At 44.8% G+C, this 25,502-nt stretch overlaps 1 protein-coding gene across 2 annotated transcripts in view; it reads right to left on the reverse strand.

Moving 5' to 3' along the window:
- Positions 1–9,809: 9,809 nt before the first annotated feature.
- LOC136620827 (regulator of microtubule dynamics protein 2-like) overlaps positions 9,810–25,502 on the reverse strand; it is a 125,778-nt gene continuing 110,085 nt past the window's right edge. For both annotated transcript variants that reach the window (XM_066595828.1, XM_066595830.1), the window contains exons 9-11: positions 24,676–24,729; positions 22,985–23,065; positions 9,810–12,480 (exon numbers count right to left, since the gene is read on the reverse strand). In XM_066595828.1, coding sequence (XP_066451925.1) covers positions 12,427–12,480; positions 22,985–23,065; positions 24,676–24,729 — 189 coding nt within the window. In that variant the 3' untranslated portion in view covers positions 9,810–12,426. The remainder of the gene's footprint in view (positions 12,481–22,984; positions 23,066–24,675; positions 24,730–25,502) is intronic.

Raw genomic sequence — 25,502 nt, forward strand, 5'->3', positions numbered from 1 at the left:
GAGGTAATGTCATGTTTAATGCAGGTGGGCTTCGGCCCACACTGCATGGCCCAGTCAGACTGGGGTTCTTTAGAAGTGGACACATGCAGTTACAACTCCCTGTGGACCCACAGCATGGGTGGCTCCCCGGAACCCACCGGCTGTACATAAATGTACCCATTGCAGTGCCCATCACAGCTGAGGTAACGTCTGATTAAATGCAGGTGGGCTTCGGCCCACACTGCATGCCCCAGTCAGACTGGGGTTCTTTAGAAGTGGACACATGCAGTTACAACTCCCTGTGGACCCACAGCATGGGTGGCTCCCTGGAACCCACCGGCGGTACATAAATATATCCCATTGCAGTGCCCAGCATACCTGATGTAACGTCAGCTTTAATGCAGGTGGGCAAAAAATTAATTGGATTACACTGTAGACGAGGGCCCCAAAATATTGGTGTACCAACAGTACTAATGTACGTCAGAAAAATTGCCCATGCCCAACCAAGAGGGCAGGTGAAACCCATTAATCGCTTTGGTTAATGTGGCTTAATTTGTAACTAGGCCTGGAGGCAGCCCAGTTAAAATTAAAATTGGTTCAGGTGAAAGTTTCAACGCTTTAATGAGCATTGAAACGTATAAAAATTGTTTACAAAAATTATATGACTGAGCCTTGTGGGCCTAAGAAAAATTGCCCGTTCGGCGTGATTACATCAGGTTTCAGGAGGAGGAGCAGGAGGAGGAGGATGAATATTATACACAGATTGATGAAGCTAAAAGGTCCACGTTTTTGATGGTGATAGAGAACAATGCTTCCATCCGCGGGTGCAGCCTATGTATTGTTTAGGTATCGCTGCTGTCCGCTGGTGGAGAAGAGAAGTCTGGGGAAATCCAGGCTTTGTTCATCTTGATGAGTGTAAGCCTGTCGGCACTGTCGGTTGACAGGCGGGTACGCTTATCTGTGATGATTCACCCAGCCGCACTAAACACCCTCTCTGACAAGACGCTAGCCGCAGGACAAGCAAGCACCTCCAGGGCATACAGCGCGAGTTCAGGCCACGTGTCCAGCTTTGACACCCAGTAGTTGTAGGGGGCAGAGGCGTCACGGAGGACGGTCGTGCGATCGGCTACGTACTCCCTCACCATCCTTTTACAGTGCTCCTGCCGACTCAGCCTTGACTGGGGAGCCAGAAAGCTGTCAAAGGCCTTAGAGAGTGTTCCCCTGCCTGTGCTGCACATGCTGCCTGATCTCTGCGCCTCCCCTGCTACCTGGCCCTCGGAACTGCGCCTTCGGCCACTAGCGCTGTCGGATGGGAATTTTACCATCAGTTTGTCCGCCAGGGTCCTGTGGTATAGCATCACTCTCGAACCCCTTTCCTCTTCGGGTATGAGAGTGGAAAGGTTCTCCTTATACCGTGGGTCGAGCAGTGTGTACACCCAGTAATCCGTAGTGGCCAGAATGCGTGTAACGCGAGGGTCACGAGAAAGGCATCCTAACATGAAGTCAGCCATGTGTGCCAGTGTACCTGTACGCAACACATGGCTGTCCTCACTAGGAAGATCACTTTCAGGATCCTCCTCCTCCTCCTCAGGCCATACACGCTGAAAGGATGACAGGCAAGCAGCATGGGTACCCTCAGCAGTGGGCCAAGCTGTCTCTTCCCCCTTCTCCTCATCCTCCTCATGCTCCTCCTCCTCCTCCTCCTCAACGCGCTGAGATATAGACAGGAGGGGGCTCTGACTATCCAGCGACATACTGTCTTCCCCCACTCTGTTTCCGAGCGCAAAGCGTCTGCCTTTATGCTTTGCAGGGAACTTCTCAAGAGGCATAGCAGAGGAATGGTGACGCTAATGATTTCAGCATCGCCGCTCACCATCTGGGTAGACTCCTCAAAGTTTCCAAGGACCTGGCAGATGTCTGCCAACCAGGCCCACTCTTCTGTAAAGAATTCAGGAGGCTGACTCCCACTGCGCCGCCCATGTTGGAGTTGGTATTCCACTATAGCTCTACGCTGCTCATAGAGCCTGGCCAACATGTGGAGCGTAGAGTTCCACCGTGTGGGCACGTCGCACAGCAGTCGGTGCACTGGCAGATGAAACCGATGTTGCAGGGTGTGCAGGGTGGCAGCGTCCGTATGGAGATTGGCGGAAATGTGCGCAGAGCCGGCGCACCTTTCCGAGCAGGTCTGACAAGCGTGGGTAGCTTTTCAGAAAGCGCTGAACCACCAAATTAAAGACGTGGGCCAGGCATGGCACGTGCGTGAGGCTGCCGAGCTGCCACCAGGTTACGGCCGTTGTCACACACGACCATGCCCGGTTGAAGGCTCAGCGGCGCAAGCCAGCAGTCGGTCTGCTCTGTCAGACCCTGCAGCAGTTCGTGGGCCGTGTGCCTCTTCTCTCCTAAGCTGAGTAGTTTCAGCACGGCCTGCTGACGCTTGCCCACCGCTGTGCTGCCACGCCGCACGACACCGACTGCTGGCGACGTGCTGCTGCTGACACATCTTGATTGTGAGACAGAGGTTGCGTAGGAGGAGGAGGGTGGTTTAGTGGAGGAAGCATACACCGCCGCAGATACCACCACCGAGCTGGGGCCCGCAATTCTGGGGGTGGGTAGGACGTGAGCGGTCCCAGGCTCTGACTCTGTCCCAGCCTCCACTAAATTCACCCAATGTGCCGTCAGGGAGATATAGTGGCCCTGCCCGCCTGTGCTTGTCCACGTGTCCGTTGTTAAGTGGACCTTAGCAGTAACCGCGTTGGTGAGGGCGCGTACAATGTTGCGGGAGACGTGGTCGTGCAGGGCTGGGACGGCACATCGGGAAAAGTAGTGGCGACTGGGAACTGAGTAGCGCGGGGCCGCCGCCGCCATCATACCTTTGAAAGCCTCCGTTTCCACAAGCCTATACAGCAGCATCTCCAGGCTGATAAATTTGGCTATGTGCACGTTTAACGCTTGAGCGTGCGGGTGCGTGGCGACGTACTTGCGCTTGCGCTCCAACACTTGCGCTAGCGACGGCTGGACGGTGCGCTGAGAGGCATTGGTGGATGGGGCCGAGCACAGCGGAGGTGAGGGTGTGGGTGCAGGCCAGGAGACGGTAGTGCCTGTGTCCTGAGAGGGGGGTTGGATCTCAGTGCAGGTTGGGGCACAGGGGGAGAGGCAGCGGTGCAAACCGGAGGTGGTGAACGGCCTTCATCCCACCTTGTGGGGTGCTTGGCCATCATATGTCTGCGCATGCTGGTGGTGGTGAGACTGGTGGTGGTGGCTCCCCGGCTAATCTTGGCGCGACAAAGGTTGCACACCACTGTTCGTCGGTCGTCTGCACTCGCAGTGAAAAACTGCCAGACCTTTGAGCACCTCGGCCTCTGCAGGGTGGCATGGCGCGAGGGGGCGCTTTGGGAAACAGTTGGTGGATTATTCGGTCTGGCCCTGCCTCTACCCCTGGCCACCGCACTGCCTCTTCCAACCTGCCCTGCTGCTGCACTTGCCTCCCCCTCTGAAGACCTGTCCTCAGTAGGTGTAGCAAACCAGGTGGGGTCAGTCACCTCATCGTCCTGCTGCTCTTCCTCCGAATCCTCTGTGTGCTCCTCCCTCGTACTTACTCCAATTACTACTACCTGAGTGATAGACAACTGTGTCTCATCGTCATCGTCCTCCTCACCCACTGAAAGCTCTTGAGACAGTTGCCGGAAGTCCCCAGCCTCATCCCCCGGACCCCGGGAACTTTCCAAAGGTTGGGCATCGGTCGCGACAAACTCCCCCAGTGGGAGAGCATTCGGAACCATTGCTGCCCATTCTGGGCAGGGGCCCGAGAACAGTTCCTGGGAGTCTGCCTGCTAGTCAGAATGTGTCATTGTAATGGAGTGAGGAGGCTGGGAGGAAGGAGGAGCAGCAGCCAGAGGATTCAGAGTTGCAGCAGTGGACGGCGTAGAACTCTGGGTGGTCGATAGATTGCTGGATGCACTTTCTGCCATCCACGACAGGACCTACTCACACTGCTCATTTTCTAATAAAGGTCTACCGCGTGGACCCATTAATTGTGAGATGAATGTGGGGACGCCAGAAACGTGCCTCTCTCCTAATCCCGCAGCAGTCGGCTGCGATACACCTGGATCAGAAGCTCGGCCTGTGCCCACACCCTGACTTGGGCCTCTGCGTCCTCGCCCGCGTCCACGTCCTCTAGGCCTACCCCTACCCCTCAGCATGCTGTATTACCAGTAGTGCAGAAACAGAACGCTGTAATTAAATGTGCCGCTTATTGGCCTGTGGTTGGAGGCTGACTTCGCTTACGGAACGCACAGCAGAGCCAGGAAACAATTTTGCGCACGCCTGTAGTGAGACGTAGGTGCGTATGACTAAGCTAGTGGAATTCACAGCGCAGAAGCAGTCAAGTGGCCAAAGGCCAGTAGTAGGCCTTAAGTATTTTGCTCTATTTTTTTAAAATGCTGATCTGATACAGCAGACAGATACTGTAGGCAGCGTATAATATTATGTATCCTGTTTCCCTCTGGCGGGATGACGGCGATCATGTAACAGAGACAGCAGATCCAGGAAACAATTTTGCGCAAGCCTGCTGTAACGCTTAGCTGTGTATTAATTAGGACTACTACCCGCAGCAGACACGCAGTAAACTGAAGATGGTCACAGGCAGCCCAAATATAGTATTTTTCCCCAATTTTTTGGAAAAAGCCCACTGCCTATATAGCCTGAATATCTCTTTCCCTGCCTCACCAGTACTGGCCCTATACTCTGTACAATGACTGCAGACTGTGGACGCAATGCTCTGCACGGCCGATATACAAAAAAAAAAAATTGTGCAACACTGCTAAAAGCAGCCTCAACAGTACTGCACACGGTCAGATGTGGCCCTAAGAAGGACCGTTGGGGTTCTTGAAGCCTAAAATAACTCCTAACGCTCTCCCTATAGCAGCTCCGGCACCAGCAGCACTTTCCCTGAGCTATGTCAGAATGCATCTGTGGCGAGCCGCGGGAGGGGCCGATTTATATACTCGGGTGACACCTGATCTCGCCAGCCACTCACTGCAGGGGGGTGGTATAGGGCTTGAACGTCGCAGGGGGAAGTTGTAATGCCTTCCCTGTCTTTCTATTGGCCAGAAAAGCGCGCTAACGTCTCAGAGATAAAAGTGAAAGTAACTCGAACATCACGTGGTACTCGCCTCTAGTAACGAGCATCTCGAACACGCTAATACTCGAACGAGTATCAAGCTCGGACGAGTACGTTCGCTCATCTCTAAGAATAAAGCAAAAATGGAAAAAAAGGGCCGCGTCATTAATGGGTTAATAAACCTCTCTTACAACATCGTAGCAATCAAACACTTCAGTTACAAGGATGATGATAAAAAAGATCCAAGTTGCCAAATTATATTTGCAATGTAATCTAATTTAAAAGTCCATAATTATAATTACTGACATTATAATTTCATTACTTCCATTCTAACACAAAATAGCAATTAACCCTTTGTGAATGTCACCACTTATGGTTTTGCATTTTTTAAACTCTTCTTTCCCACCAGATAACATCTTAAACCATGAAATTCTCTGTTCACTTGCTACTTTCACTGACTTGGGTCTAGGGCAGGAATCTGGTACGTTTTCCAAGAGGTATGAGCACAAAAGGGAAACTGATGAGATAAGCGGTGTATCAGTAGGATCCAGTTTCCTCTCACGACATCCTGTATGAATTATCTGCATGAGATTTGTTGCCAATCACTGTCCTCCTAAGTGCGTGACTAGAGCTTGTAGACTTAGCTGATTGAAGATAAGACATTAATAAACAAATTGCTTTTGAAGTTACCACTGCACCTATTACACAACCTGTTATGAGAACAGTACATTGTGCACATGTGTGGAGAGTACACGCCATGCTTAACACTTTCAGCACTACTGTAATTACAAAGTTATCTGGATTAGATAAAAAACGTAGCAATAAAATATGACATATTTGAATATATGCTTCCTAAGAACACTCTGAAACAGTCAGGGCTGGACCGTCATTTCATATATCTGGATCCAGTATATTCAAGTACTCAGGATCTCGCCAATTCCATCTTGTTTCACTCTCACCTATCTCTTACACATTATTGGGTACCCCATTATATTCATGAACTGGTGGACATCTGATGGAGGGTTTTTACTTGTGGAGAACATAATTAACAGTGGGCTACAAATTTTGGTCATCTGTGCTAGAATTGCTCCCAACTGTGTGGAGCTTTCTTCTTCAAAGGTGTCAGGAAGATATACCAAGAATGATGATATTGAGGAAAAACATCCAGTTAGGCAGCCTGCAGACGGCCGGGTTGGATCCCACTACGAGAATTCTCGGAGCGGGATGCGGACCCGTGCCGCTGCAGAGACCTGCGGCTCACCCGTTCCCGCCATCTTCCGTCTCCTGCTATTCGCCAGCTGCCGGCCAACCGGGGTATGTGCAGAGCGGGGCCAGACCGTCACTACTGACATTTCTGTGCGGGCCTCTGCGAGAACCGCACAGAAATAGAACATGCCGCAATTTGTTTTCCGCGTGTTTTAACGCTGACAAATAGCACCTGTCTGCATAGGATTGCGTTTTGTAATGCAATCCTATGTAGAAGGGCACGGGCAGAAATTCTGCGGGAAATCCCGCTGCGGATTTTAAGCCCGTGTGCAGCGGGCCTAAAAGGGGATTTTGTGGATGTAAATGACTTATTGTTGGAAGGGGTTAGAGAAGGATGTCAAGAATTGTTCAGATGAGCATGAGGTGCGCAGTCAAGCAAATTGCAGACGAATACAATGCTGGTGCTCCAACTAATGTACAACTCATCGTCCCTTATCATGGATAGATTATAACAGCAAACAACCAGATCTAGTGCCATTGCTGCCCAAGAGAAACAGAAAGGCAAGATTCCATAGGGCAAAAGACCATAAAAATTACATTACTGAACAGTGGAAAAATATCGACTGGTCAGATAAATCCAGATCTCCAGTGCACCATACTGACGGGAGGGTCAAAATGTGGGGCAAGCAGCATGAATCTATGAACCCTTCCTGTAGGGTGTCAACAGTTCAGGCTGGTGATGGTGGAGTAATGGATTAGGAAATGTTTTTTTGGCACACCCTGGGTCCTCTAATACCTTTGTATGAATGTTTGAACAGTTGGGTTTACCTAAGTTTTGTGGCCAATCAGGTTTCTTGCTTCATGGCACCTGTTTACCCTATAGCAGGCACATTCAGCAGGAGACTGGCATAAGGGTGCAATATGGAGTGCCTACGGCTCTGTAGCATGGACCCAGTTACCCCCTGTGCCCCGTACAGGCTTTGAGCCCTCATCCTGAACATCCTCTGAGTCATTTTAGTCCTACTGGTTGTTTTTGCATAACTGTGATCCGATGGTGAGGCATTGATCTTACATTGTTCTCTAGGTTTGTGTGCACATCAAGTACTTATTCCCACACCTACTATATACTAGATAGCATTACTATAATCATAGTTATACACAATTTGAGCCTTTTGTTCTGTCCTATATAGATACATACATAACTTGACTGTGTTAAGAAAAGCTTCATGTTCTTAAATGATCAACATGGCACACCACCGGGATTGGAGTGATGGAAAAAGTATGACACGTTTCATGGAAAGAGTCATTGACTCAGAGGACTAACATTTTAATTTAAAAGTGTTTGACCAAAAAAGAACAACACGTTCCAATAAAACTAACTTGAGTCAATTTCAGTACTGAAGGTGGTTTTTTTTAGGTCTGGGTGTGACAGCATATATTCAAATTGGAGATGGTACAATGCCATCTTTAGGAAGGCAGTCTTCCTAGAAGACAATGACCTACTGTCTAATAAATCATGAAAGACACAAAATAATGGACAGCAGGCACAACTTTTAGAAAAGAAGACCCATCAAAACTAGAAAGTTAATACGATTCTTCTTTAATGATTAATTAACAGCAAGTACGTTTTACGTGGGCTAATCATTAACAGCTCAACAGGTACTTCTGTAAATATGTTAATTTGGAAGTCTTCTTGAAGGTTAAATTTTTAACAGTACCGGAACAGCCATCCATCCCTTAGTAATACCTTTTGTGGTTCCAGCAAATCTGATAATTACTTACCAAAATAATTTGCATTTCAGTAAAAAAAATAAGTCAATTTAGCTAGAATATGTATTTTGTGTGTAGTTTATAAGGTCCCATTTACATTTCTTAATACATAGCGCTCATTGAGCGCTATGTACCCAAGAAAGGAAAAGGGAGAAGCGGTTCAAAAACAGTTTCTTCCTTCTGCTCCAGGTTCTCAGCTGTAACTAACGGCTGACAAGCCATCCGATTCCTGCTTGATTGCAGGTGCAGAGGCTTTAGTCTCGCGTCCTATTTTTTCTAATGGCTGGGATTAAAGCCCAGGACCAATAAAGTAGTTAATTCAAAAATAGAGGAGACACATTAAATGTAGATAAACATGAAAGTGTGGATTTACAAACATTTGCTCCTTGAAATTTGCCTAGTCAAATTTTTTGGTTGTTAGAACATGTCTGTTATAATGTAAATTGCCAATGTATGTGGTTATAACTCAGGACTTGCATAGAGAAGCACACAGCATGGGGTTACGGGCAATAGGTGTCTCCCAACACACTGATTAAGGATCAGTGGCTTAGAGGAAAAAAGTGTAGTGTATTTAATGCAGGGCCTTAGGGGAAAATGACACAGGGATTTAAAACAAGCACCATGCATCTCCGGACCCACAGTAGGCAAAACACTGTTCCTTACTCTTCAAAAGCTCTTACTATGTACTTTATTAGGAAATATTCATGTCATAGAAGGGGGTTATAATTTATTTGAGAATACCCTCCCTTAGCCATAAAACATATCCAACGCATCAGATGACTTTTCAGAATAAGCGGTCATGTGTGTAGATAAGGAATTACACTATTTCGGGCCACGATATGACTTGTATTCTGCATTAATTATTTTTCCCCTCTGCAGGCAGTAAATCTAATTTTCAGTTTTCTCTGCGCTAGTGGGTGGAAACTAGCTGCTCTGATGTCTGAATAAACGCAAATAGAGAGGGTCTCATGTGCAAATCAGCTTGGCTATATACCAGTCCCCCCTTTACAGAGGTGCACACCTGGAGAAGTTGGGTATGAACAGCGCTGTCAGCACATAAAAATCTTAAGGCTGCATGCTCCACTTTAATTTGTAGATGAATAGTAGCTGTGGGAGCTCCATATTGAGCATACCAGGTCAGTTAAGTATATGTTTCCTTATTTTAATACACATTGACATGTTTTAGTGCATGACTTGCATCATCTTCAGGCCAAGCTATGATGTTTCCCATGTGAAGAGCACATGAAGAAAACAGTAGATTCTGCTCCATAACTCTCTCTAGCACACACAGAAAAATAATATCAATATGAAGAATACTAGAGAAGTGCTGAGTACTGTAGAAGGGATTTCAATAGCTGGAAACTACTTACCACTAGTAGCCACATCTTTATTAAGTCTTTGTCCCTCCAGCAACCTCTAATCTCCATTGACCTCTATGGGTAGCGTAAGTCATCACTTCCCTTCATTCCTTGTGTTTTGTGTTATCTGTTACTAGAGACTGACTTCACATGATAACAGCAGCAGACAACTAATTAAAAAGAAGGTAGATAAAGTGATTTAAATTTTTCCTAGTAACAATATTGACTATTATGGTAATACAAGTTGACTAAAAATGCAGTGTTAGGTCTATGTTCCCCACTTCTATTTGCTTTCATAAAATATAACCTAGGTATTTCACATAGTAAACTGACTCATGAAGGAAGACAAGCATTTAGCACAAAATAATTTTATTATGCTTTTTCAATATATGTCATAAGTATTGCTTATACAGTACATTAATCCTTACATTTCTGAATGAAAGGTATATCAGTATATACAGACTTAACTCCTTAACGCCACAGGACACAAGTTTACATCTTGGGCACACGGTACTTAATGCAACAGGGTGTAACTTACATTCTGTGGTTGTCACGGGCTCAGAAGTGAGCATGTGCCATCCTACAGTTGGAGCCTGCTGTGACTGACAGCCAGCCTCCTGCTGCTGTGACTGACAGCCAGCCTCCTGCTGCAAAAGTGGGGATTGGTGAGAATGCCGATCCCCACTGTTAACCCCTTTACATGCTGCAATCAATGTAAATAGTGGCATGTAAAGGATTCACAGAGGGAGCATGCTCCTTCTGTTACGCCATAGGTCTTCTACTGTGTAATCGCGGAGGGATGATGGGTTACCAGACACCAGACAATGGCATCTAAGTCTGCCAGGGTCTATGATCGCTATTGTAAGCGATAACGGATTGCAATACAGAAGAACTGCAATGCATTATCAAAGTAATTATAACTTTTCTGATTCAAATTCCCTACAAAAGATATTTTAAAAAAAGGTAAAAAAAAACTGAGGAAAAGAAAACCTTTTTGCACATTTTCCTCTTTCTATAAAAAAATTATCAGAAATTAAAAAAAAACAAAAAACACATTTCATATCATCGTATCGGTAACAAACCGTACAATACATTTGTGTTTTTCTCCCAGCCCTTCAAAGAAAAAATTACTAGAAAAAGTTTTACCATACTTCATATGTACCTAAAAATATGGTACAAAAAAAAAACAAAAAAAAAAACTACAGCTCGCCTCACAAAAAAACAAGCCCTCATATGGCCATGTCCACAGAAAAATAAAGTTATTGCTTTTGAGAAGTGAAGATTAAAATCCCCAAAAAGTCGTTGTGTCATTATAGCCAAAATAGGCCGTGTCCTTAAGGGGTTAAAAGTACAAACTTCGAGTTAATAATGTACGTATGCAGTTTTATGCATGTTAATTAGTACTAAAATCTAAAATTTCAATATCATCTTTAAAAAAACCAAAACAAAACATGTTAAAGGCTATGTTCATCTTCAAAATACAGACAAATTCTTTGTAGTTTGATCTTCTTGATCCATCTGTCAGTCATTCACTATGTGCTAATCTGCCAGTGTGCCAGCAAGATGTAAAGGGGGATAGAAGGGTGTGTGACCACAAGGGTTGCCAACCACAGTCAAAAATCACACAGACTTAATCCTTTTTTTTTTAGACAGGTTAGAAAACTGAGAATCACACCCTTTCCCCCCCAAATAACATGCTTTAACACGAACATGTTTGCATGTTAAATTAGAATTGTGTATAATCGGGTTTTTAGAAGAGATTTCCAAAAAGGACATTGTACGGAATATAGAACTGAATTAAACGCCAAGTTATTCTGTTATCAAACAATGCTCATCACTGTAGGATGAGCAGAACATAGTTGTAGGACACCAGTATGACAGCAAGCATGAAGGAACAGATAATGGGAAACAGTCTAACTGTCTTGGCGTATATGAGTAGGGCCTCCTTCACACAGGCCTTTTTGTATCATTTTTTTACGAGCCAAAACCAGGAGTAGAACTTACAGAGAGAAAGTATGATGGAAAGATTTGCATTTCTTCCATATTTTGGACCCACTCCTGCTTTTGGCTAGCAAAAACCTGATACAAAAAAGACCCGTGTGAAGGAGCCCTAAGGGTCCTGTTACATGAGCCGTTTCTCGTTTGAACGAGCGAGTGAGGTCACCGCTGACTCGCTCACACTTGTGCAGCCTGTTTAGACAGGCAGATAAATCGTTGGTTCGTTCAAACTAGAATCATTCAGTCCCCATTTTTAGATGAAAAAGTAAAATTATGTAGAAATTACTAGCCATATTTTCCTTAACATATCTAATTAGAGAATTTTGGTTTGTTTCAAAACTATTGCAGCTGGACCTGTAGGCAGGAAGCTCATGCTGTACTCCATAGACTGAGCAAATCTTTATAGAGCAGCTGAAGCTGCGGGGACGGCTGAGTGTAGTCTAGTCTATTTTATAATTTAAATTTTTTTTTTTTTTTTACCAATGACAGTTTAAAAAATGAATTTATCTCAGAAAACCCCTTTAACATCACATAGGCACCAGCTTAATAAAAATATAATATGTATAATCTGCATAATTGTGTGTAGGCAGCTTCTTGGTGGATGGGGGGAAAGACTTAAAAAAAAAATCTTATCCCTCACAATGAACAAATGGCAACATTCGCCAAATTTCACATACGGTCCGTGAATTAACAGACAGGTGACTGCACTGTTATTACTTTATATTGTTACCATGGAGACAAATATGTAGCCACCGACAAAGTGTAAAATTGCTAATTAAAATAATTAACAGAAAAAAATTTAAATAATTGTTTAGCTTTACATAGCCAGTCACTGAAATAACCTCAAAATCAGTTTTCTGAACCTGGTCATGGAAGTTTAGGTCAAAATCTAAAATTAAACAACGATTTTGGACAAAAAAAAAATCATTATTTGCATGATGTATCAGAGGTTTATTTTATCCTTAGTGATAAATAGTTATTCGGAATGTGTTCGTCTCACTGCGCCAGGGATTCAGTCAAAGCTTCCAAATCTTTCTGGGCATCAATATCCTACAATGAAGAGAAAAAAAAACAAAAAACAGGACTTAACAGGGTCAATATGCTATTTGAGTTTTTAAAATTGCTCGCACGAAGCCTCTTTAATGTTTACATTTGTCCAGCAAGATGCTGTTGATCAAAACTCTGTACTTTTAGTACTGGCTGTTCTGAGTATTGCAGATTAGTCTCAGTCACTTCAATGGAACAAAGCTGCAATCCTCAGAACAGCTGCTACAAAAAGTGTGGAGTTGTGAGCAGCAGCAGCTCGCTGGACAGATTCACATACTTTGCTGCCATACTCCATCATAAAAAATCCCCACTAGCAATGATAGTTAAAGCAAAGTACACACTATTCCCTAATATATGTGCAGACCCAGGGGCGTTCCATCCATGAGGCAGGATGAGCTTCCTGCCTCATGTGGCGCCACCTAGCAGAAAGGGGCAGCAGGAGAAGAGAAGTGGAACTGGATGCTGGCTAGATAATAACTGAATCAGGACCTGCAATGATGTCACAAGGGAGCAGAGCTCAGCAGTATAAGGCCTCATGTCCACGGGCTTTAAATCCGCAGCGTTTCTCCCGCATGCGGATCCGCGCCCCATAGGGATGCGTTGGACACCTGCAGGTAGTTAAATACCTGCAGATGTAATTTTTCCCGTCAGGCGCGGATGCGCGTGCGGGAAAAAAAAACGGACGTGCTCCATTTTCGTGCTGGTCTCCCGCGGGGATGGCTCCCGCAGGCTTCTATTGAGGCCTATGGAAGCCGTCCGGATCCGCAGGAGACCCGCAGCAGAATTAAACTCACCTGTCCGGACGCTGCGGATCTTCCCCCCCGTCGTGTCCGAATCTTCTTTCTTCGGCCGGGCAGATGTGCCCGGCACGTTGCCGGCGTGCCGAGCACATCCGCTGGGCCGAAGACAGAAGATTCGGCCGCGACGGAGGGAAGATCCGCAGCGTCCGGACAGGTGAGTTTATTCTTATTTTTAGCCTCATGTCCCCGGGAAAGGAGGGACCTGCTGCAGGATTCTCCATGAAGAATCCGTGGCGGGCCTGATTTTCCCTGTGGACATAAGGCCTTAGGCTGCCTGCAGACGGGCGGGTCGGATCCGGCTGTGAGGATTCTCACCGTGGGACCCGACCCGAGCGCCTGCAGAGAGCAGCGCGTACTCACCCACCTGCCTTCTACTATGAACAGTGCCACTTCTATCCACAGGTTATGTCTGGTATTGAAGCTCCATTAAAGTGAATGGAGCTGATCTGCAATACCCACAGACAACCTATGGAAAGGTGAGGCACTGTTTTTTGAAAGAAAGCAGACAATTTTTTAAATCCTGCTGTCAATACACTAAATTTAAGACTTTCCAAATGTCTGATTTAGATATTTTTCTGCTACCATTTAGCCTTAGTGGAAGTCATTAATGCAGCGTGAAAATAGACACCATTTCTTTTCAAAATTACTGAATGTATCAAGCAGAAAACCACACGAAAAAATAAGAAACGTGTTTTTAATCCTTATGCCTCCCAGCCTGAAATTACAAGCTAAACATTTAATGAAGTCTGTCACCACCCAAGAAGACTTTGAGTTCTAGCTTCTGGGTTACATCATTCATCTAAGAATTGATTAATAAAAATTAGAAATGTATTCTTTCCATAGTAAAAGCTCCTCAACAGAGCTAAGTGCTGTACAGATATGTTACAAGTTAGGCCTCCCTCACACAGGGCGTTTTATACAGCGTTTAGCGCTGCCTTTTCAGCCCAGCGCTAAACGCTGTACAACACTCCCATTCATTTCAATGGGGCTGCTCACACAGGGCTGAAAACGCAGCGCCTTCCAATGCTGCGCTTTGACAGCGATGCATGTTCTATTTTGGGGCGTTTTCAGCCCTGCGTCGCCCATTGAAATGAATGGGCAGCGGTTTTAGCACTGCTGAAAACGCGGCAACACTTGGTGCCGCGTTTTTGGCAGCGTTAACCGCTCTCCGATTTTCGGGGTGAGGGCTTGCAATAGAAGCCCTACCCTTAAAATCAGTCCCAGCTAGGTAGAGAAAAAAAAGAAAGGAATACTCACCTAGCCGCTGCAGTCCGGGTCGCGGCCGCTGGTCTCTGCCGCTGATTCGGGCTTCCCCTGCATTCACAAGTCTATTGCCCTAGGCCAGGTTTGAGAACCCCGCCTCCGGCAATAGAGTGCTGTGATTGGTTATCGGCACGGTCGATGCCCAATCACAGCCCTTCATTGACTGTCTCAGCCAATCAGCGCCGGCAAGCTCTGATTGGCTGAGACAGTCAATGAAGGGCTGTGATTGGGCATCGAGCAAGCACCGACAACCAATCACAGCACTCTATTGCCGGAGCCGGGGTTCTCAAACCTGGCCTCCGGCAATAGACTTGGGAGTGCCGAGGAAGCCTGGATCAGCGGCAGAGACCAGCGGCCGCAACCCGGACTCTTTTAAGCATTCTTGGCTGCGTTTTCAGCCGAGCTGAAAACGCAGCCAAAAAGCTGGCATAAAGTATGCCAGCGCTGCTGAAACGGGGCGGAATCTGCAGTAACGCAGCGTTGAAAAACGCTGCGTTTCTGCAAACGCCCTGTGTGAGGGAGGCCTAAAGGTGCTTTTACACAGAACGATTATTGTTCAGAAATCATTAAAACGAGTGAAAGGGAGCGATAATTGTTAGGCCTAAACTGTTCACTTTTAGGCTGCATTTACACGTACGTATATCGGCTCGGTTTTCACGCCGAGCCGATATACGTCGTCCTCCTCTGCAGGGGGGAAGGATGCAAGAGCCAGGAGTAGGAGCTGAGCTCCCGCCCCCTCTCCGCCCCTCTGCACTATTTGCAATGAAAGGAGGTGGGGCGGGGGTGTTCCGAGAATTATCCCCGCCCCCGTCCCGCCTCTCCCCATTGCAAATAGTGCAGAGGGGCGGAGAGGAGGCAGAGAGGGGGCGGGAGCTCAGTTCCTGCTCCTGGCTCTTCCATCCTCCCCCCCCCTGCAGATGAGGACAACGTATATCGGCTCGGCGTGAAAACCGAGCCGATATACGTTCATGTGAATGCACCCTTATGCTCATTTTATGCAGACATAAAAAGCATAATTGGCTCGCTTGCCTATTGTTTGGATTAATCGGTGCTTGTACAGTCGTTCTCGGTCACTTATACAGCAAACGTGAAACACTCTTGTGGAAATGAGCCAACAATGTATCTGCTGTCTAAACCGGCTGCTCGAGAGCGTACGAGCTAACAGTGATGTTACTGGCTCATTCAAACGAGAATTGGCTTGTCTAAAAGCAGCCCTACCTGTAAAGCTGAAGTTAAGGGCTGTTTCACACAGCCATATGCGCTTTTACGTTTTCTTGGCCGGGGCGTAAAAGTGCAGGAACGGACGTTTTTCTGCGCTCACGACAAGTGTTTTCTCTCCCATTCACATGAGCGGGAGCGATGTTTTTTAGCAAAAAAAATGGAGTCACACCCTGGATAACGTTCGCTTTGCCAAAATCCTCAGGGTGCCTTCCAATGAATATATAGAGGCACCTGTAAGCTTTTCGTCATGTTGGACGCTGCTAAAATGCCTTCCCCTCCCTTTCTTTGTCCAGCTTCCATAGGAGTCTATGGGAGGTACTGCTGTATATTGGGCAAAAGATAGTTCCAGAACTAGTTTTGCCTGCTGTATATGCGTTGGCGCATTTTTCGGTCGCGTATATTCCAATTTTCACGGTCCACGTATTTACGCGCCGTATATTCGCCCGTGTGAACTGATGCATTGGAAACCAATGCCTGAGATGATGGCGTATATCGGTCTACTGTAGAAAACAGCTGTTTATGCGCTCACATGAAAGAGCCCTAATGCAGTATGTGTGCAAGGCTGTCTACTTCTGGAATCACATTCCTAGACAAACTTTTTGTGGCTACTATTAAACTGCTTTCTAAGAGCTTATCAACACATTGTCGATATAAAACAATTCCTACATGGTAGATGTGCGCACATTAATATAGCATCTATAGCCCAGATTTTAATGCTGGTCCTTGTAGAAATAAATGTGACATTTCAGTATTTGTGAATGATTCACTTTAAAACCCAAACAATATTTTAGCAATTGTAACATCCTGAGTCTCCAGAGGTTTTCCAGGACTGCAATACTGGCAGCCTATCTGTAGAATAGGCCATCAGGATAAGGGCATTTTTACATGGGTGAAATCCACGTCCGATTTTTCTATACGGATTCTGCCTCAAAAACCATTGCAGAAATCCAAAGCTATATACTTGTTTAGCTGTGGTAATACACTTGTTGTGGACTTACAGGAGCTGAAGGGTTGGATCAGAGGATGTCCCCATCATACTTGTGTAATATACAGACTGTGTCCCAGCCTTATGGCAATAGGAGTGCTGCTTCTGTGCATATACTTGTCCTAATATACAGCCCAATGATGTGCCAAGTTTCATTTGTTTATACTGTGTTAAAGTTGAGTGTATATGTGTTTCTGTGATTCTGGTCAGCAGCCCCTGCACTGGGAATGTGATGCTGGAGGGACACACCCCTATGAGGTCAGCCTGCCAGTATGAGAAGGAAGCAGGATGTGACGACACACAGAGAGCAGCAGCCATCTTTGCAGAGAGAAAACCAAGTGTCTGTGCTGCATGGAGAGTGTGTGGAGATCTTAGAGGACTTTCCTGTGCAGCTAACCTGTGTGTAATTCAGTCCAGAGGCAGACAGAGTGTAAAGAGACAGTATGTTCAGTGGAGCCATGCTGAAAGGACTGTGCCCAGTGGCTAACCAGTAATACTGACATTGTGGCTGTGGACATTGCCACCAAAGCTAAAGACTGGCAGTGCTGTTGAGTACCGGACGGTAACTGCTGGTAAGAGGGGTGCGCACCCAAATGTGAAGTTAGGGTCAGTTAGGGATAGTTTTGGGACTATTGTTCTTTCAGTGTCCGTGCTGTGGAGGTGGACATAGTAACCGTGGAATATATTGTGAAATCTAACTTGAATTGTTCCAACTATACTGTGTATTTTGCTTGTCCTTATTCCTGTTCTTTTATCATTAACTTGCCTTTATTAACTTGTAGTAAATACATTTTTCTTAACTTGACCACCCTGTGTGCGTCCTTTCTGGTTGCGGAGACCAAACCACCTGCCTTGCTCTCGGTTCACACTTGCCTTCCTCAGCCTTACCCAACTGTCTGCTTGCAGAGCCTCCAAACATCCCATGGATTACATAGGCGCATGCACACATAATGACAGAGCCAGTGCTCTATTTATGTGCATGTGCCTATGTAGTCCAAATGATGTCTGCTAACGTGGTTTTGCAAGCGGACAGCAGCGGAAACATTGAGCAAGTATGACGGTCACAACCTCTGATCCAGTGATTTAACTCCTATGAGCCGATAACGTCAGTTTATGGGGCTAATAGGACCTGATAAATTCCTTTCAACCGCAACTGAGCTGCAGTACCAGGCACAGCCACTACAATGTATGGTGATATGGCTGGTAAAATACTGAAGGGGACATGTCACTTGTTTGAGCCCTGTGGACCCTTCAGTCAGCTAATCAACGGAGTGGCTGGGATTCCAATACCCACCAATCTGATATTGATATTCGCATAATGTCATTTGTTCTCTTGTTAAAACAGTGATTTTTATTCTGTACAGGCAATGTGAATGACGGCGTTATCTGAAGCCCAATGTGTTGGGATCTTCCATATTTCCAGTGAACAAAGCGCATGTGTAATTACAGAACATTTCACCAATGCCACCTAAACAGGCCTCCTACTACCCACAGTGAAGTTGCCAACTTTTTGTCAAATTTGCTTAGTCACTAAAGAGCACCTGATAGGGAAGACGAGAATTTATTTGAATCTGCTGTTCCAAATGTTTCAAACTGTATCTGATGGTCTGGGTCGTCCTCAGTCAGATGTTGCCGTATCTCAGTTTTGTAAGGATGCCCTATACGGGTAGACAACATTTGCTGATTGTGGTATGGCTAACCCCATATTCTTGAGACAGATGATGAGTGATACTGTTTTGGCCTCGTTCAGCAAGAGCCCACAATGTGATTGCTGCTGCTACATCAATAGTGGTTATTGGTAGCCCAGCTTTCGATTTATTGGCAATAGAACAGAATTTTACAAAGAAGTTTGTCAACTGCACTTTGGGTAATTGGAGGCCTGTTTGGGTGGCATTGGTTGAAATCTTCTGCAATGACATTTGTTTTGAAATTAAGTTAATCTCAACACGTTCTGCTTGGCATAACACCATCAATCACATCGCCTGTACAGAATAACATTCACTGTTTTAACAAGAGAGCAAATGCTTTTACAGTAATATAAAACACACCATTGTTTTTCTGGTGAAATGGTCTACCAATATGATGTGTCACACATCTACTTCCCCATCGGAAAAACTGAAGTTGCATCCAAGATGGCTGTCATGCTGGTAATACGGTCTATCAGATTTCTCCCTTCTTCCACAGTTCGTGTCTAAAATTGGATCATCATCCGCGAAACCATTTTCATTTTATATGGGCGTTTCTTTATTGTATATTATTATACACATTGTTCTATGCACTCTGTGAAGCTCAAATAACTGAGCACATAGCCCGTGTATAGTAAGTAGACTTGATATAATGTCTCTGCCATGCACTGTATGCCGTTTACTCTAGTCAGTACTTCTATCTATTAACCCCTTAAGGACCAGGCTGTTTGTACCTTAAGGACCACACACTTTTAAGGACCACACACATTTTACCCATGTGGTGGTTTTACTGCCCTATTTTTTTCCTTCAGCTATCAAAATTATTTTTGCTGTGTTTTTTTTCTTTGACATATAGGGCTATTTTTTAAATATCTTTTTCACTGACTTTTGCTTCCGTTTTTTTATTGGGAGTAAAAAGTAAAAAAAAAAAGATTTTTTTAACATTTTTAGTTACTTTTTAAAATTAGTATATTTACACTAAAATAAAGTATGGGAACGGATTCTTCATTTTGTTTCAGTTGTTTTGATATATAATATGTATGGTTTTGGATTACAGGGCGATTATAGCAACATTTTAGGCTGGCGTCGGTTTTGGGTTATTTTCTTTCTTATGTATGTATTGTTGTTTTATTCTGGAATTTTGTTTTACTGATGTATATAATTATGTTTTTACTATTTATGTACCCCATGACGTCATGTAAGACCTCTGGGGGACATTCACGTGTTTTTTTTTAAATTTCTTTATTTGACACTTTCCCACTGTAGCTTGGGCATCCATAGGAGCCCCAGTTACAGGGGAAAACAACCCCTGCAGTGACAATACTCACTGGCAGAGCTGGCCAGGGTCTAGTATGACCCTCCAGGTCTTCAGTAGCGGGGAACCCCGGTGATCACGTGACCCCCCGGCTCCCAGAGGCATATATTTATATTCCACAACACTTCTGCTCGATTCGCAACCTGATTGGTTGTTTGGGTTGGCTGATTCACAGTGATTTGTTGTTTGGGTTGGGTCGAGCAGAAGTGTTGTGGAATATAAAAATATGCCTGCCGGAGTGAAAGTTACACTTTACTTTCACTTTCTAGTACACAGCGCTCATTGAGCACTGTGTACTCGGGGAAGCAGAAGGCAGAAAGGATTAAATACCCCTCCTGCCTTCTCCTCTGGGTTATCAGCTGTCACAAACAGTTGATAACCCGTTCCTGCCTCTGATTGATTGCAGAGGCTTAAAGCGCCGCCATAATTTAACATATGGCTAAGCTTTAAGCGTAAGACCAGGCGCCGTAAATTTACAGTGCGTTAATATTGAGTATGGTCTAACCTGAACAACACAGCTATTGCTGCTCTGCGTGTCTGCAGCCTCTCTGCGTTCGCATCATATGATTGTCTACTGATATCAGACAAGTAAACAGCGCTCAATACATAAGACATTATATCCAGTACCGCCATGTAATTATCTGAGCTACATACAGTGCGCTAGAATAATGGGGATGCATGCTGCACCTAACGCATATACATGTACAGCATATGGAATAATAATTGTGTCTTTATAGCTATTATAGCAGTTATCTTGCAATAGTAAATAATAGGGCGGTATAATAAGGTATTTATTTCCTTCAGGTAAATGGATTTGGATACATTTAACCCATTACAGACTGGGGTAAGGATAATGTAAGATTTGTTTGTGAGCCGCAGCTCTGTGATCCAGATGCTGGTAAACACTTGAGTTGTGTAGTTGATGAGTGTCCTGAAGCACAAGTGGTGAATAGATGGGCAAAATAACCCCAAATCATCTGTGACTGGTAAGTAGGGGACGATAATATATCTTAAGGGCCATTTACACATAATGACTGTTGTAAAAATTCATTCAAACAAACAAAAATACGTGATAATCATTACGTCTAAATGCAAAGCCATCGCTTACTATTAGTTTACTTTTCATTTGTCGCTCAGCTTCAACCAGCATAAAAATCCTCGCTGGTTTGCTCACTTCTCGCTGCGTCTAAACACTCTCCGCTCATAGTTTCACAAACAATGTAAAGTGCTGAGAGAGAAGTTAGCAAGAAGTGATGGATACTCAGTGGTGATCTGCCTGTCTATGTGTTCTGCACGAGCGCGTACAACTAGCGGTGACGTCACCCGCTTGTGCAGATCGTTTAGCTGATAGTCGACCCGTGGAAATGAAGCATCACTTATTCTACGTGGATGAAATACCAAGAAGTGAAGCATGCTTCCAACTTCAAACGAGTGTTGCTCCAGGGAAGGAACTTGGTGTGATTTGACAGCTAAAATTCGTGTAGCGGTCAGTACTAGCAATTACAAGTGCAGTGCTTATTGAAATCAATGGGACCCCATCCTGTGATTACAAGCACAGCTCCGATTCATTTCAGCGAGAGCTGCACTTGCAATTACGACCGCCAGCTGCTACATAGGGGTCGGAGCAGTGCTTCCACTCCGACCCCGTTGTATCCCGGTGGGCGCTGCCTGGATAATGCCTTTTAATATACAAAACTTCTAACCCCTTATAATCATGATGTGACAAACATTTAAGGTGCAACTGTGCTTTCTAAAAACTTTTGAAATGTCACAAGGACATGTGGAAGGTTCTGTTTGCTGGGGATCCAGCTGCTGTGACTCCCACGATCACCACAAAGAGCCAGCTGAAGCACGCTAGCTGAATATCAGTCCATAGACTTTCTAAAGATTCCACCTTCAGCTAGCGAGTAGTGACAGCACTCGGACGAGCGTTTCAGCTGACTCTTTCTAGTGATTGCGGGGGTACTAGCAGCCAGACCCCAGAGATCAAAACTTTTGCCATGTCCCTATAACACGTCAAACACTTTTAAAAAGTGTACTTATATTTTAAAGTAATGACACATCCAGGGCAATGATATATATGGCCAATGTATATGTAGTTGGCACCTTTGTTTCTAAAGTGACAAACTATTTCATTTTATGTTGTAACCCTGCACACAACCGTGTGGTAATGCTAAAAAAACAGGAGAGTTGGATGCACACGGTTCCCACCCAAAATGTCACTGTATACTATAGCTACAAAGTTTCACTGTTGTCAACCAAACTTGGAGTTGGAACAGTATACTAGAGCAAGAAGTATTCTCCTGGCATCCACAAACAGATCTGTCTGTCAGACCCACAATGGTGAAACATGTTATAATCCTCCAGAAGTTGCACTCACCGAGGCTCGGTATTAAACAGTTCTTACTGATACTACTTGTAGTGCGTATGTAAAAGGAAATTTTATCTATTTTACTAGTAATTATTATGAAATGATAGACCCGGTGTTTCTGGTGGCACATTATTCACATACACAGTAGCTTGATTACCACACAAGACAAACACAGTTTGGCTCCTCCCACAGCGGTCTGACATCACCACAGGTCCTTTAGCCCACCGGATCTCTGTGGTGGAGGTAGGTAAGTGTGTTCTCTCAGGACTGCTGAGTTGTGTAGGAAATTATAGTACCAGTGTTTCTGGTGGCGCAATGCGCCACACAGCTCTGCTATATGGTACATTCATTATGATCGCCACACATCACACATACAGTAGCTTGATTCCCACACAAGACAAACACAGCTTGGCTCCTCCCACAGCAGTGACATCACCACTGGTCCTTCAGCCCACCGGACCTCTGTGGTGGAGGTAGGTCAGTGTGTTCTGTCAGGACTGATGAGTTGTGTCTGATATAATAGCGGTTTAGTAGTATTCTCATTTTGTTATTTTTGTCCTCCCCTTTTTAAGAGCCCTAACTGTGTTGTGCTTCTGTCGGTCAGACTCTGTGATTTATATATGTTGTAGGACCTTCGATAACGCCACCAGGGGGTGGAGCGATGACATTACATGGGGCGGAGCATAAGAATCATACACACACAAACGGACAAGTGGTCGTTTGTAGTTTGATTGTTATTCACTCATCAATTGTTACCACAAAAACTATCCAAGAGAATCAATACAGTAAATAGTCGAGTAGGTCAGTAAATCAATTGCTGAAATAACAATTGAATTGTGTTACCACAATATTTCTGACAGTCCTCACCTCTTTAGTAACCGATGGCATGCCTGATGCCTCATCACAGTATTTCAGTGCAAGAGCTTTCTGTCCTAGGTCTTTGTAGCACTGGGATGAAAGACAAAAAACACCAATAAAGCAAAAACCAGTAAAGAAATACGAGGGGCTGCCGATAAGTCTTTGGCTTTACCCAGAAAGAAATGAGATAGGAAGATGAAACTTTACATTTATTCCACATTCTCTCCACTGATGTCAACACACTTCTTACATCGGTATTTTAAGTTCTGTACGCCTTGGAAAAAGAAGGATTTCAGTTGTGCCTCAAACCAGTCATCCGTAGCAGCCATGGCATCAGAAATGGTGTGAAATTTGGTACCCTTGAGGTGTTTCTTCAGGTTTGGAAACAGATGATAGTCAGAGGGAGCTAGATCTGGTGAATAAGGTGGATGGTCAACCAGCTGGAAGCTAGCTCCACCAGTTTTGCCGTGGTCGCTTGTGCAGTGTGAGCAGAGGCGTTGTCTTGCAGGAAAAAGATTCCTTTGGACAGCTTGCCGCGCCTTTTGGCCTTCAGCGCTGCCTTCAATTGGTCCAAAAGTTCAATGCAATACCTTGCATTGATGGTGGAACCATTTTGAAGGTAGTCCACTAGCAGCACGCCCCATATCCCAGAACACAGACGCCAAAACCTTTGTGGCTGATTTTTGCACCCTGAACTTCTTTGGGCAAGGAGAACCACTGTGCCTCCACTCTTTTGACTGCTCATTGGTTTCAGGGTCATACAAATAAATCCAGGTCTCATCCAAAGTGACCAGTCGATCCAGGAAGTTCTTATCAGTCCGGAAATGCTGACAAATGGACCGGGAAGTTTTCACTCGCATGCTTTTCTGATCTCTTGTCAAACATTTAGGGACCCACTTTGCAGACAGCTTCTTCATGTTCAAATGTTCATGGATAATGACACAAACACGTTCACGAGAAATCCCTATGATGTCTGCTATTCCTTTAGCTAAAATTCGCCGATTCTCAAGTATGAGGTTGTGCACAGCATCGACGATCTCTGGAATGACAACCTCTCTCGGTCGTCCAGGACGTTCCTCATCATAGGTGCTGAAGTGGCCCGTTTTAAATTCGACAACCCAGTTCTTAACTGTAGAATATGAAGGGCATTGATCCCCCAATGTCTGTGACATATCACCATAAATATCTTTCGCGGACTTTCCTTGCAGAAACAAGAATTTTATCACTCCTCTGCTCTCATTTGCTGTGTATATCACCTTAGACTCCGCCATTTTGTTTTCCTGCGTGCCAAGATCACTGTTGTCATAAACTACAAACACAAAATTTTGAAAACATATATTAGACACATAAGGCTTTCATGTGATGTAACATTCGTTACCATAGAAACAAAAAAAGAACACAAAGCCAAAAACTTATCAGCAGCCCCTCGTACAATCTTCTGACTGCAAGTTACAATAACTTTTGGGCATTACAGCAGCACACAGTCTCTGCAGCTTGGATTAGAGATGAGTGCTCCTGTATGGTGCCTCCATACGTCTAGGGGAGGATACCTACCTAATATGTATTGTCATGGGGCACACCAAGTGTTTAATCATATTAATGCTGAGAAACACTAAAGACCCTTACAAGGCTAGAATAGTCCTACAACACAAATCTGTAAGACAGCAGCGTGCATGAGGCCTTCGAAGTGTTCTTCTTACCTTTGCCAGAAAGACGTAATTGTATTTGGAGTACCCAGGATGCATTTCTTCAGCCTTTAATATAATGAACAAAGTTTTATTAATCAGAATAATACAAAAATGATTAAGGATACAATATACTGTACGGGCATTACACACACAGCAATACCGTTATATAAAAAGGGGGGAAATGGGAAGGGGCTTCTTGAAAATGCAGAATGGGGCATGAGAAGATATGAAGATGGTCAGTAAGTGTCACACCAACATTTACATTCATTGCTGAACAATAGTAAGAAACTGGATAACCCCTGTAAGCACTCCTGTAGGGCATCATGATGATGGGCTCCGTCAGTAGAGGTCCGAGATCACAAACACCACTGTGATAGTCTCACATGTACCTATGACATAGCATAGGATCTCTCTTTACGTTTCACGCACATATAAAGATGTTGTCCAGTACAACAAGCTTTCTGACCCTTTGGTATGACAATTGAAATTTAGCTCTGGGGGCTCCCATTTCTCTCTTCATCATCTTTGAAATGCTTCTACACCTTGACTGAAGTAACTTGTGGTAAATTCAGTTGATTAGACATAATTTTAAAAGACACCCCCCTATCCATATAAGATCTCACAGCTCACAATACATATCAGAGCAAAAAAAACAAGCCATGAGAAAGAACTGCCTGTAGAGCTCAGAGACAGAATTGTTTGGAGACATAGGTCTGAAAAAGGCTACAGAAAAAATTCTGCTGCACTGAAAGTTCCCAAGAGCCCAGCGGCCTCCATAATTCTTACATGGAAGAAGTTTGGAACAACCAGGAGCTGCCTGACGCACCAAACTAAGTAAT

Source organism: Eleutherodactylus coqui, chromosome 3, assembly GCF_035609145.1.
Source record: "Eleutherodactylus coqui strain aEleCoq1 chromosome 3, aEleCoq1.hap1, whole genome shotgun sequence".
Taxonomy (NCBI): Eukaryota; Metazoa; Chordata; class Amphibia; order Anura; family Eleutherodactylidae; genus Eleutherodactylus; species Eleutherodactylus coqui.